Below are 14,113 nucleotides of genomic sequence, written 5' to 3'. Positions count from 1 at the left end.
GGCCTTGCTCAGCCATCCCGGTTGTCTGCCCTCCCTGCCCGCTTCTTTACGCAGGCAGATGGAGAGCTCTTGTGCTCTACGGAAAACATTCTTAAAGAGTCTCCAGCTCTGCTCAGCTCCTTTGTCCCTAAAGACAGTGTTCCAGGGGATCTCAGCTACTAGGTCTTTAAATAGCTTGAATTTTGCTCTTCGGAAGTTCAGGGTCCTGACTTTGCTCTTTGCCAGGCCCATATTCCTCAAGACCACAAACTCAACCAGGGCGTAGTCGCAGCAGCCCAGACTGCCTCCAGTCTTGACCTCTTTAATCAGCTCTTCCACGTTAGTGAGCACCAGGTCCAGTAACGCTTCTCCTCTGGTTGGTTTGTCTAATACCTGGACCAGGAAGTTATCCTCAATGCACCCTAGAAATCTTTTGGATTGCTTACAGCCTGCTGCGTAGTTTTCCCAGCAGACCTCAAAGATTATTCAACATTTACCTGTGGTCCTTATAGTCATGACTAAATACTACAGCCATTTCGGCTGCCAGTGCTAAGCATGTCTTTAAATCAGTGCTGCAGCTACTGCTGCTTTGTTTCTCTTCTAGCTGAGTAACACCGGACTGTAACCAAAGCCATGTATGTGTCCTACAGATTGCCTCCTTTCTGTAAGATCCTTAATAAAATTTGTGATATTCAAAAAGTGTCAGGCTCTTGATTTCACATTCCTCTTCCACAGCTGCCTTATTCTTGCTGAAACAGTCGAATGAAATTATGCATGGAAACTCTGCTGAGAATTTTCTTCTTCATGAAAGAACAAAAAATGCCCGACATGCTCAGAATTCAAATCAGAACCAGAAGGGCCCTAATTCCATATACATGTTATCAATATGGTACACATTTGAAAATTGCACAGTACTTGCCAAATTTGAGGGTATGCCCCTGGGAAGAAGGGATTAAGATGCAACCTTGGGTCAAAAGAGGCTACACAATCAGGATTTCCCATACCAACACTGAGGAAATTAAATTCATGATGGAGATGTTCAGCTCCTAAAATGCAAGGAAACACTGGAAGAAACTAACATGATTAAAAAACATGAATTAATTCTTTTATGCAGGAGAGCCCAAAAACACAGATTTGGCAGGAACACTCCATAAACTCACTTATTTATTCATTCATTTTAGTGGCCATGCTCTACTTTGTGAATTATTACTGATAATTCAAGCAGACATGTAAAAATGAACTCAGTTCCCACATATTTTAATACATATTATAGAGTCTCAAAAAGCATAGTCTTTCACTATAGTAATAGTTTCTAAGTGTGCATATCTGTGTACATCTCCAAAGATGACAGCTGAAAAGGGGGATATTTGTTTTTAATTTCTTAATTATACTTTTTCCCCTCGGTGCATTAATTTGGCAATTAAAGGTTTCTGCTCTCACCGAAGGGTGAGACAACAGAGCCTATTGGAGCACTGATTTTTGGCACCACCTCACTCCTGCTTTCTGCTTGAGGCTGCTTCCCCTCTGACTGATTCTTAATTTGAATGAGATTTCACTGAAGACTGTATCAGAACTGCAGCAAGCTAATCTTATCAAACCATACGAGTTTAAAAACTCAGAGCTTGATGTCAGGCAGCTGTTTCCAAATTGGTATACTTAAGATCCAAATTAGATCATGAGTGAAATATTAAAAGGCACTAGAGCCACTTAAGAGTGAACTTCCATTTCCAAAAGAAATTTCTGGACACTGGGAACCTGGGACTCATGCCAGTTCAGTGGGAGTCAGGCTCCTGGCTGCAATGAGTTCTTTTAAGTGTTTTAACTCTTAAAATTTAAGCTATTGAGAAAGGCTGTTAAGACAACAAAGGACGTTATTTCACTTTCTCAATACCAGCACAAATGTATGGGCCTTCCCAAATGTACTCCCACCCAAAGGCTCCTGACAAAATACACCTTAGGGGGACATGATGTTAATTGAAACTGAGCCTATAAGCTGATGCAATGAGATGTCTTTCGAGAAATGTAAAAGAAACTTTCGATCCTCTTCCTTCCGCTCCCTCTGCTCTTCTGGTTTTTAACTGATTGACAACTTCAGTTTCACTTCAGCCATCTCTGGATATAGAAGACTGCAGTAATTCGAAATGGGGGAAGTGACGACAATAGGATGCCACCCACCCTTGGCTTGCAAAGCTGCTCGCACATGTGGTTTGTAGGGAAGGAGATGGCTGCCTAGTCACCTGTATGTCCCATCAACCTCCAGCTATTCAGAGAGATGACCCATCAGGTGCCATCACTCTTTGGCCGTTTTCCAGACAAAAAAAAAAAAACAACTTTGCAGAGATCGCCTTAAGCTCTTTTACCTCTGCATTGACTTCAAACAGCTCCTTTCACACTCGCAGAGTTATACAAGCACATGAGTGTTTTCTGGATCACAACCCAACACATCAGACATTAGCTTGCATTGTTTGATGCCTGACTTTAACTCTTTACATCTACCTACAAGTGCAACTAATCAACTGAAATTGATTTTCCAGAGCTCAGTCTAATCCACTGCATTGAAGGTGATCTATATTCTTTGTGTATATATGCAGTTAGGGTTTCTGGTTGTTGTTTTGTTTTGGTTTTGGTTTTGTTAGGGTCTCTTGAATATTATATGCCTTTGTTTAGCTGTCTGCAGCTTTGCCAGTAATTCAGAAGGATGCCAAGGAACTCTTCTGACACAGGCACATTTCAGAGGGATTTCTTCCCTGCTCCTACAAATGCCAACAGTGAAAAATCACTCATCTGTTTTTGCACAGTCAACCCTCAACTACCCAGCAGAAGATTATTCAAGGTACTAACTTGAGCACACACCCTGGTCCACCAACTTTCCAAGTGGCCAAAAGAGCTGATTATTTATCAGGAACAGAGCAGACATCTGGGGAAGGACATTATTATATTTGTGTGGTTCGTAATACTGAGTCAAATGGGACTTTCTGCGTAATTCAAAGCCACCTGGGAAAGGGAGAGAGGAAGCAGGCTTTCCAAGGAGGCCTCAAAATCTTGTATTTATCACAAACAATTTTTTCTCCCCTCCTCTGCCCATTTGCTTATGCTTAAGATAAAGAAAACCTTCATCATATGAGTAGGCTTCACAGGGAAAAAAAAAAGAAAAAAATGAGTGCAAGTAATAAAAATAATATTTTGCCTTTCTACGGGTAGATGATGCAGCCCGAACTGGAACGCAGTGTACAGTACAGCTCATCTTGTCTCAAACATGGCAAGGCAGAATTAAAGGGCATTCAGAGATAAACAATGGCAACCTTCACACATACATGACAAAACCAAAAACAACTCCCCTAAATAAGTATTTGAAAGATCACAACTTTCTCCCTTGGAGAGAACACATTAGAAGTAATATGACAAATCCATACAAGCTCATGAATGGAAATGGAAGAGGTAGCTCGGGTACCTCTGTCTTCAGTCTGAGGACACAAGATGAGGAGGACAGCAACGAAATTAAAACCTAACAAAAACCAATCCTTTTTTTCACATATTAAGCTATTATCCTGTTGGACATAGAGCTCCTGGAAGTCAAGACCAGGGACGTAATGAAATTCAGAAAGGCTCTGGGCATTTGTGTGGATATCAAGAATACCCAGCAATTACAGTTAATGCTAACAAAGACAATCTAGAAAGGATATGAAAAAGGTCTTGAGCATTCGTGTGAAAGCCCCTCTCTAACTAGAAAGGATTAGGATGAAGGAAGGTGTGGGGGTGGCAGAGACAGTCCGTGTACCTGCCCGCAAAGGGATGCCATGTCTTGCCCCATGAAGCAGGGAGGATTGGGCCTTGCAGGGCACTAGGGCAGACCAGTGACTGCACGGGGAAACCCTATTCTCTTTCTGGCTTACTTCCTTCCAGCCAGCTCCAAATCCCCCCTTCATCCCTTGCATTAGTTTTATAGCTTTGTACATTTCTCTTGCCCATAACTCCATCTCCCATTCCTCACGGTGTCTCTGCAATAAAGTTCTTCCTTCTTTGTCACCAGTCCTACTCTGAGTAAAAGCATGTAATATACTGCCTACTACGAACTGCAACACTCGGTAACAGACTGAATGCTGAGGCCGTAATTCAGTCCAGAGGCTCTACTACTGCCCATAAACTACGTGCTGTCTCCCAGTTTACGATGTCAGCAGGACTCCAGCTGAATTAAGGCTTCTACTGTATATAACTGACACCAATGCATTATCTTATGCATAATGCATAGAAGATGGCTCTAATCATAAATCCCACATCCTATCCTTCTTTTACATCACAGATGAGGCATGGCATCTCGTACGCTCTGCTTACTGATACATAAAATCCTTCTCCTGAATCATAATGGCAGCAGAACCTTTTCTTGGGTCACTGCTTCCAATAAAAGCCTTTCATTCCCTCTTTTCCCCAAAGAGATTGAAATAAACTTCAGTTCATCCCACTAGCAAAACTCACGCTTAAATTTCAGGAGCACGTTGAACTGACGATCCAGGAACCCTGCCTGTGCCAGGCCGTATTTTTGACACTGGCAAGTGAAGGATTTGTGCTTAACAGCCATCTTTCACCTGTTTGGGTCTCATCATCACGCAGGCAAACACACTGAAGCTTCACAAGCATTTGGTATCAGCAGAGTGATCACAGAAAATGCAAAGCCCTGTGGTGGCTGCCAAACTGCTGGTGTGCGAAGGTGAGAGTAAGGTCTGCAGAAAGCATCTGCAGTCCTGCAGAGAAATGCAGAAATCCCAGTCACCCACATAGAGAGGGTGAGGTATACAGGCCATTGCTGGTTTTACCCATTTGAGAATGGAATAAAGAGTTAAAGTACCAAACAGTCCAAAAATGATGCAATCAGAAAAATCTATTAAATAAAAGCTTTGAAATATCCCAGGGAATTGACAAACCCCTGTGTATAAACCCAATTTTGACCTCAGGAATAGACTAACTGAGCTCTTTTGTACCAAAAACAAGCAAACAAACAAAACAAGAAACCAAACCAACCAACCAACCAGCCAACAAACCTACACAGCCAACCAACCAAAAAACAAACCCCAAACCACCAACAACAACCCACCAAAGCAAAACAAAACAAAACATGATATAGATGACTTTAAAGTCATCCTACGTCCCAACCCTTTAGCCATTATTTCTAGCTAGAAGACTAAATGAAAAAGGACCGCCCATGTATCCTTCTGCTCAAACTAAATTATTTTTTTGCTATTTTAAGATAGTATAAGTCTGTTTAACCTGAAAACAAAACAAAACAAAACAAAAAAACTTACACAGTGTTGTGCAATGCTCCACATCTATCCAATCTTTTTGACAAAAAGACCAGCCATCTGAAGACCAAGCCCTGTGACGGCCTTGTTAAGACTGTCACATTCAGGTAGGTTAAAGATGTAGGAGGACTGAGCAGAAGCATCTCAGTGCTCATCACTTCGGCAATTTAGGTGCTATGGTCAGGATGAAGGTGCCTGAATTCAGATTTTGCACTTTGGGCACCTGGGATAATCGTACAGAACCTATTTCAGCAATACGGGAGAACTGTACCTGAGGGCCTAGAGCAGCACGTTCCTGCACTGCCCTCCTTGCAGTTACAGGAAGGCTTTCCGTGTGCTTGCACCCACCTCCTGCAACGTGGTAATGAATGCAGTACACGTCTCAACTGGCAGACTCCACTGTCAGCAACATCTCCATCTCTGCTCAACGGTTCCTCCCCGGGTACAAATTAGTAGCTGTTCTCAACAAGCCTCAAATGTTTAGAAAAAAACAGATGACAGGAGCACATTTCTCATAGGTCTTCTCCCACCGGCAAGAGCTACACGCGGCAGGCTGCCAAGGGTTAGCTCGTCCCTTCCCTCTGACAGGCTTGAGCCAGCCACTTTCACGCTAGCAGAGTAATGGATGGAGTAACAAACCTGGATTTTCCCTGCACGGATTCCAGCACCTGGTACGTTCAGCAGTTCTGAGGCCTCTTCAAGCCATGAGTTACCCAAGAGATTATCCTACGTCTTCCATTTGTCGGTTCAGGCCAGCAGATGGTGGGGGGAACAACCGAAAAATAAAAAAGCTGGCAAACTGAAACAGCCTTAGAACAGTTGCCTGATGTTTTGCCAGCTCAGGCCTCTATTTCTTCAAACAGTAGCACGTTGGAGTCACATCTTAACAACAACCAAAAACCAGCAGCCACTGCACACTGTGACTGTCTGCTTATTTATTTATTTTTTTAAGTGGGGTGTTTTATAGCTGGCCATGGCTACCAATTGGTACCTGGGGAAGCCTAGGGCATTACTTTTGATCTACAGAGCCTTCCATGGTTTGGAACCTAATTACCTTCCGAAACTACTACCTTCTCCTCATCTGTTACCATGGCAGCTGCAATCAGCAGAGATGCTGGTGCTGACAAGCCCTGATTTACTGGGATACCAGGGCAATTCCAGGGGGCTGTCGTTTGCAGAATTTACTCCTGCTTGGTCTGACAGCATTTTCAAGAAAGGAAGAGGTAGGATAAATTAAGACCGTACAGGCTGGGAAGTAGCGGTCTTTTTTAAGAGTGATTCAACAGTTCAGTGCACACTGCTCCACTAGCATTTGATTATTTTTTTTTCCTCTTAGTAATAGTGTACGTGCCCTTGTCCCAGGGTCAGGGTGCAGATGAGATTAGTAGACTTTGCTTCATTTTAATCTATCTTCCTGCACAGCAAGAAAATAGATTGCTTAACCAAGTGGTAAGGTTTGTTTTCTAGGATTTAAATTCAGAATCTGATGAACATGAGCTTCAGTATTCCCTGTTCATTTCTACTGGTTACAGAAAACACTGCTTTAACTGAAACATTAGTATTTTTCCATATTGATGCCTTTCATATGGTGATCTCAAAGCGCCAGACTCATGCTTCCCAGTGAGAGAAAAGCCTAGCTTCCCACTGCAACGTCTCAGTTCTTCAGAAACGCACTTCCCATGCCATCTGTGTAATAACAAATTTAGAAAAATGAGTAGTATCTTGGCAGTCTTCACAAAATGTACTCAGGATGCAGGGGAAGGCGGAGGGGTTCCTATCAAATGGGGCATTCTGTATCTGAGTCAGAGGTGATGACGACGTCTAAGCAGGGTGCTGTTTTCTGAGAAATACACCATCCATTTTTTAGGGCCTGACACAAGTGTGCTGCAATTCAGCTGAAATCTGCTCATTCAGTTCTACTGATGGCCTTGTAATCACATCACAAGGCAGAGACTCCAGGTCTGCAGTTCTCCTTGTCCTGCACATCTTCTGCATGCTTAACAGAACAAGCTACTTTACATAAAAGATTCTAGGAGAACATCCCAAAATTGGCACGATCAAAACCAGCAGACACTTTAGGAAAGATTAACGTGAATTATTCTACCTGTAAAATAGAGATAACCCAGCCTCTTTATTTCCTAAGACAAGAGTAGATCACTGGCATTTGAGAAGCGTCTTGAAAATCACAGGTGCTGATAGCATCAATAACAGCGTGCTACGAGATGCAATATTATTACAATAATAATGACAGTCGTTTCAGACTCTTGCATTTTTCAGGTCATCAACCAAAAACATTAACAAAACACAGCCCTTCAGGAGATGAAAAATCTTTGCAATGTAATGCAAGCTGGTTCGTACAATCTTCTCCCCCACCCTGTGCAAAGTGTCTGCCAGCATCCTTCCAGCTCCCAGGGAAATTAGAAGTGCCCCTCCTCGCGTAAAAGAATCAGGCCCTCTTGTGGAGCCAAATGCTTCACTGGAAGCCAGAGAGCATCTAGGAGCTGACAACACTCTTATGCTCTTAATTTCACTGACTTTCTTTGTTGTTGTTGTGTTTTTCTTTTTCTTCTTTTTTTTTTTTTTAATATTCTAGATCTTCACTTACACACTTCACCAGCAATCAGCAATGCCACCACAAAAACCACAGGGACCAAACCATGCATATTAGACTTGAACCTAAAGGAAACTACCTCAGCTATCGAACTGCAGCTCAGCAACTAGAAATTTTCTCTCTGCTCAGCCAACAGAGGTAAAATGCAATGCCCACTTGCAAGGCCCAGACCCTGCACCATGTCAGGGGACTTTGCTGGGGGGGCAAATGGCACCATGAACAGCCACAGCGGAGCAGATGGTACACAGCTCTGTGGGGGGAGCTGTACCTTTCTCTACACACTACCATGGCAAAAAATGGGACTTGCACAAGCTGTGCAAGGACTTGTGCAAGTGGTCACCTTGGCATACTGAGCTCTGAGTTTCTGAGAGATACAAGAGAGTTCCCTAGCAAGAGCTTCCATATTTTCTACCTTCAAAAATTTGAAAAGTGAGAAAGAATTTGGCTTTGATTTTGGGAACAGATGTTAAGACCTGTGAATATTTCTCCCCTGGCTCCTCTGTTACACCTGCTGGTTTTGTCTCATTCCTCTCTCCTTCTTCCTCTCCTTCCTCCAGCTTAAGAGCAACGGACAATGGCTGGGGTAGAGAAGGATCATTTTTTTCCTCATATCTAGAAAGCAACAAGAAAGCTTTGAACTTGCCTTTAAGGCAAAAACTGCAATTGTTTTGTGTGTGTGTGTGTATTCAGACTTTCCCCCTCATTTCAAGGTTAAAGCCGACAGGAAAGGACAAAAAGCTCAGTAAAACGGTCTGTTTCAAATTACTAAGTTAAAAACAAAGGTGGTACCAACAGCAAGCAGTTCTGCGAACATCCGCGTGAAGCCTGATCCACCCACCATCTTCCTTCCATTGGTTTTAACTCAGGAAACTTCATGGGCAGACCTTTGCTCAACAAAACACTTCAGCATGTGCCTAAAAAGAAGCACATGCTGGCATGTGTGTCCGAATCAAGGAGGAGGCAAATAAACGTTTAACTCCCTTGCCTGAGCTGAAGCCTTGAATTTTTGGGTCAGTTTTAGCCAGTGACTAGCTCCAAAGACTACAGTGAAACCACAAGCACGCAAAAAGAGCCACGCTGGTTTTATCTTTCTGGGACACGTATTTATTTCCTTGGCGGAAAGCATCCACAAGAAATGCAAGAGAGAATGCTGAAAGCAATTATTTTTTTTTCTTTTTCTTTTTTTTTTTTTTGTTTTTGATAGAGTAAATGACAGTGTTAACATTTATAAACACAAAGGGAATTCTTATGGGAATAGGAGACTGCTTTTCCCTATTGTTTGAGGAGGACTCTGGCTGTCTGAATGGATGACATGTTAACTTTGTGGCAGAGCTGCTCAAGGGAGAACATGGTGAAGTCTCCCATGGCACTGTACACACAGTTTACAATGGACCTGGTTAGAATTTAATTGTTTGTTACAGTCCTCAGAAAGACATTTCTCCAAAGCAAACATGCTATGAAATAATTTTTCTCTAATTATATCAGAATAACTTCAGTCCATAAAGCACTCTTTCTGAGCTTTCATGGGCAGCTGTTGCTCTCATGCTGGAAGGAAGAGCCGGCAAGTTTGAAAACAAAATAGGCCACAGAGATTTAATTTCCTATAAAATAGCTCCCTACAAGCTGTTTAAACTTTCTTTACTTAGAGAAATACTCTGAAGATTTTAGAGATTTTCAGGGCAACAGTTGCAGTAAGAACTCCTTGTGTTCTCACTGCTCAGGGGGCTCCGCAAACACAGCATCAGATTTATGCCTTTCCCTTTCAAAATAACCCCATGCACTCGTCTGCAAAATTAATTTAAATAAACATACAGAAGAAAGGAGCATGCCAGCTCAATTTTGGGGGGGAGGGAGGAGTCCTTGAGGGAAAAATTGCTAATATCTACCATAAATCTGCTCACTCGCAGCCTTGGCTCACATACTAATAGCTCCGTCTCTGAGACACACACTTTTCTTCCCTACCTTTCACTCTTCTCCCCGCAAGCCACACCATGATGCCTCTAAGTTGACTGGACAATGTTGCTGATTAAAAACTGCTAGCAGTTAGAAAACTTATTATAAAACCTACAAGGGGACCGTGTATTTGTGAATACAATAATTAATCAATGCAGAATAATCATGCACTGTGCATATGATTTTTCTTTCCATATGCAGACAGCTTCGATTACCACGAGGGTTACGTTGCCCCCACTCTATCGCGTTAGCAAAGACAAGTTAATTGTATCAAAACCTGCATTCATCTGCAAAACCACCTAAATAATGCTGAATTGATTAATTTTGCAGGTAGAGGCTTTCGGAAGAAAATGTCACAGTGACTAGGCTGTCAGGATTTTCCTTTTACGGTATTTTTTTCAGATGCTCAGCTATAAGGCATATTCTGAGCTGTGAACTGGCAGACTGGTTTGCATCTTAGGAATGTATTTCATTTTAATGGTTTTATTTTAATTTTTTTTTCAACTCTTTGTATTAATGGAGATAAAAGAGAAATGAGAATGGCATATAAATGCAAAATGGAGTGTCGTCGTTATCCCCCTCCCCTTTTAACCTGCCTTTTAACTAGAAGCAGGTCATATTTGCTTTCAAGAAACTCACAAGTACCCAATTAATAACATGATTGCGCACTTCTTCAAGAAAATTGATCATCACATACTTAAATGGAAAAAGCTACCACCCTTTCCTGAGAGTCCTTACTGAAAAACAGCATCAGGCAAGGATATTAATATTCAGCCAGAAGGGATTCATATTTCCCTTTCAAGAAATCTCCCCCTCACTGGTCATTCCTGCCTAAATGGGAAAACAGAGATGCTTTGCCTTAGAGATGTGCTTCCCTGCTAGCTCTCTGCTAAGCAGTTTGGGCTGGCAGTGACAGTGTGCAGAGCCAAGTAATCAACATGAGTTTTCATCCCAGCACTGTGGGCATACAATATGATTACGTGCTCTCCTTGAGCAAGGTGCCAACATTTATTGCAGTTTTGCTACACATGGGAACTGACCAGAAGCTTGCAGAGCTCTGTGTGTGGCTGGGAAGCTAGTGCTTGGAGGACATTACCATATATATATAAATATATATATATATTAATACTTTGTAACAGCCCCACAAAGGGGATGACATGGTTTTCTTCTGCCAATATGCAGATGATAAAGGGTTTCTGCTTGAAGCCACTAACAACCTGTACAGGAGAATTACAGTAATTCTACTAAAACCATGCTGAATTCAAGGCACTGGATGATGTCATGTTCTTACCCTTGCCACTTGTTTTGAAAAAGTAATCATCACAATCTTACAAACAGGACTTCAAGCAGCAATGCAGGGAAGTTCGACTTAAAGAAGTGCCAAGTCAAATGGGCTTATACAAGCCATTTGCAGCAATGAGCACATTTGTCATGAGACCTCTCAGCAACTTGGGTTCTAAATCTTTGACATGGAGCAACTCTGAAGGGAACTCAAAAATATCCATTAACGTGTCAAATATAGATGAAACTCATGTTTTCTTTTCTGTTGCTCACACAACTCCACTTCTAGTGCAAAGTATCTTGCAACAAACAATAGCAAGATACTCCATTAAAACCTTGCACTGCTTTAGCCATTAGGTCACCATACAAACACTGTTGTCATGACATCAATTAGCAGCACTTTGCTTATGTCGATACTATTATTAACATCCTGAAACACTCATTTCTATTACTATTTAATTAATAGCAAAATGCACTGAATAGTTATTTGTGTGTAGTTATTAAAAGAAGCACACTGAATGTGATTAAATATAAAGAACTGTGACTTAGAAATCCTTCCCACAGCACTTCTTGTGCCAAAGAATATCCTGAAAAATTTAGCAGTAGTTAAAGGTTTTTCATAACCAGGATATCTATAGATTGGAATAAACTGTTAGGCCCTGGCTCTGCACTACAAGAGTCTATCCACGTGGAACGTACCTCAGTTCCCATTTTCAGATGCAGTGTTAGCAACTAGTATTTATACAGAAATTTAGTAAGTTTTCTGCAAAAGCAGTAATCCCGAACAAGTTCTTGACTACAAATTCAGATCCTACCTAAAACTGAGGCTGGCAACATGATGAGTGTTGGAGAATTTCCTTTGTATTTTAGAAAACTGAAAATGTTATTCTGAACACAAAATATTAATAGTTCAAAGGAAATTACTGGCCATCTATATAAAGACAGCAGAGCAGAAGAAAGGCGCATATGAGAAAGACTTCACATATATTCATGAAGAGCATTGATATACAGGCATTTCAGAGGTAACATCGAGAGTCTGTGGATATCAAGAGGGCTGATTAGCAGTACTTACCGCAAATGTTATTTATATTGTTTGATCCTGACCTACTCTGGTAAATGCACAGTTTAGCAATGATAGCTGTAATTCTGTGCCCATACACAGACACTAAGTACCTGCGTTTTCTCATGCAAACACACAAACAAACTGGTGTGTACATAGCGGATTAAAAAAACAACAGTCAGCAAACAAAGAATATTAAATGCTATACCTTTGAGTCATAATCTTATAGGCATCTGGCAGATAACAGCGGATATTCTCCATCTGAGCAGGATCAGAGTCACAGATTTTATCGTCAGTCCTCCCATAGTTGGCACTTTCAATCATGATAACATCTGTTCCCGGGCAGCGGAGCTCGATGGGGTAACTCTCACAGGACAGCTCCCTTCGGACCACAGCCATGGGGACCGGGGCTCGGCTGAAAGCTGCAAGGATTAACACAGAAACACAGCAAACATTTACTTTTCCACACTGATCGGAGGATTAAAAGCAGAATGACATTTAGCAGCGTTTTTTTGCCTGTATGCTATACCGAGATGCGCTCTGGATAGCTTCGGTACCCTCACGATACGGCCTGCAGAAGTGAGGTCTGATCCCCAGCCTGCTGGCCACCTGGAGAAATCACTTCCCCGCTCAGCTGCTTGCTTTTCTCATCACAAAAAACGCAAACGATCCCTTTTGTAGAGGGCTTTAGAAACGCCGTATTGAAAGAGGTAAACAGCAACTATGGCATTGTTATTACTTCGGCTTGCTAGGTGAAAAGCTTTGATATATAAAATTACAGCCCTGTGTTGTGCTTGATCAGCTGGGGGAAATTGTCTGTCAATGAGCAATGCAAGCACCAGGATCCCACCTGCTCAGCACGACTGCAGCTGCCCTGCTGCAGATGTCCTAACATCTGCATTGCTCCCAGTCCTTTTCTAGGTCCTCAGAACAGAGGTGCCAAAAGGTTTTCAACACCGCCTGCAGCATGCCAGGGGCTGGCCTGCAGGTTCTGGTAACCACCCTGAAGTTTGGTACCCGCAGTGATATTTTCCATGGGAAGGCCGATCTATGTGCACTCGATACTGCCACATGCTTGGGAACTTCATTTAAGCAGACATCAGAAATCTTATTTGTTTTTAAAAAAATGTTGGCTCCATGTTGGCAATGAAAAAAGAAACGTGCTTTGAGATGCCTTGAAAACAAAGCCCAAAGTATTAGTACACAAACTTGAAAGACAAGAAGCAGCAGTACTTCTCATCTCCACAGTCTCTTTGATCCAAAGATCTTTAGCAGCCTGAAAAATGTGAATGCATCAATGCCCTCAAACCCACGTGAACTAGCTACGTGTTGTCACTCTCATTTGAGCCACAGAAGTGTTATGTGTCTTCCAGAAGATCTCTCAGGAAACCCATGGTGAAGCTGGGAACCAACTACTTGTTTTCCAGCCAAACGTGCCAGCCATGAGCTGAAACAAAAGCCAACGCCTACTTTTCCTAATTCTACAAGGATGAAAACCCCATACCACAAACATTTCCAGTTGTAGGGACAATGTGCCATTGCATCGATGTCGTCTCCCATAAAACTTCAACCTGGTGCACACACTCTGTGCTTCCTTATGGAAAAAGAGTGCATTGCTGTTTGTATACCCCTTTGCTGTATGAAGGCTGCCTCTGTCTGTCTGTCTGGCAGGCAGCAATCCAACACATTACATTAACTTCTGTGCAACATCCTATTACTGTCAATTGTCTCACTGAGATCCGCATTATCGGACAGATAAACGTTTCCATTTCTGTAAATTTGCGGGGATTACTCTAAAAGCAGATACTAGTGATGTGGTAGGGTTGTGGACTAATTGCCAAACTCCTGAGACAGACATGCATTTTATTCTTCAATAATAGCTTCTCCAATTACCATAGCTTTAGGGTTTGGATCATGTAGGATGTGCTTCTTTCC

The 14,113-nt window shown here is 42.1% G+C and overlaps 1 protein-coding gene across 1 annotated transcript in view; it reads right to left on the bottom strand.

The window, feature by feature from the left end:
• ADGRL3 (adhesion G protein-coupled receptor L3) overlaps positions 1-14,113 on the bottom strand; it is a 526,793-nt gene that overhangs the window by 261,832 nt on the left and 250,848 nt on the right. The window contains exon 4 of the mRNA XM_035542902.2: positions 12,387-12,600. Coding sequence (XP_035398795.1) covers positions 12,387-12,600 — 214 coding nt within the window. The remainder of the gene's footprint in view (positions 1-12,386; positions 12,601-14,113) is intronic.

Source organism: Cygnus atratus, chromosome 4 (genome assembly GCF_013377495.2).
Source record: "Cygnus atratus isolate AKBS03 ecotype Queensland, Australia chromosome 4, CAtr_DNAZoo_HiC_assembly, whole genome shotgun sequence".
NCBI lineage: Eukaryota > Metazoa > Chordata > Aves > Anseriformes > Anatidae > Cygnus > Cygnus atratus.
This window is presented reverse-complemented; position numbering and strand designations above follow the sequence as displayed.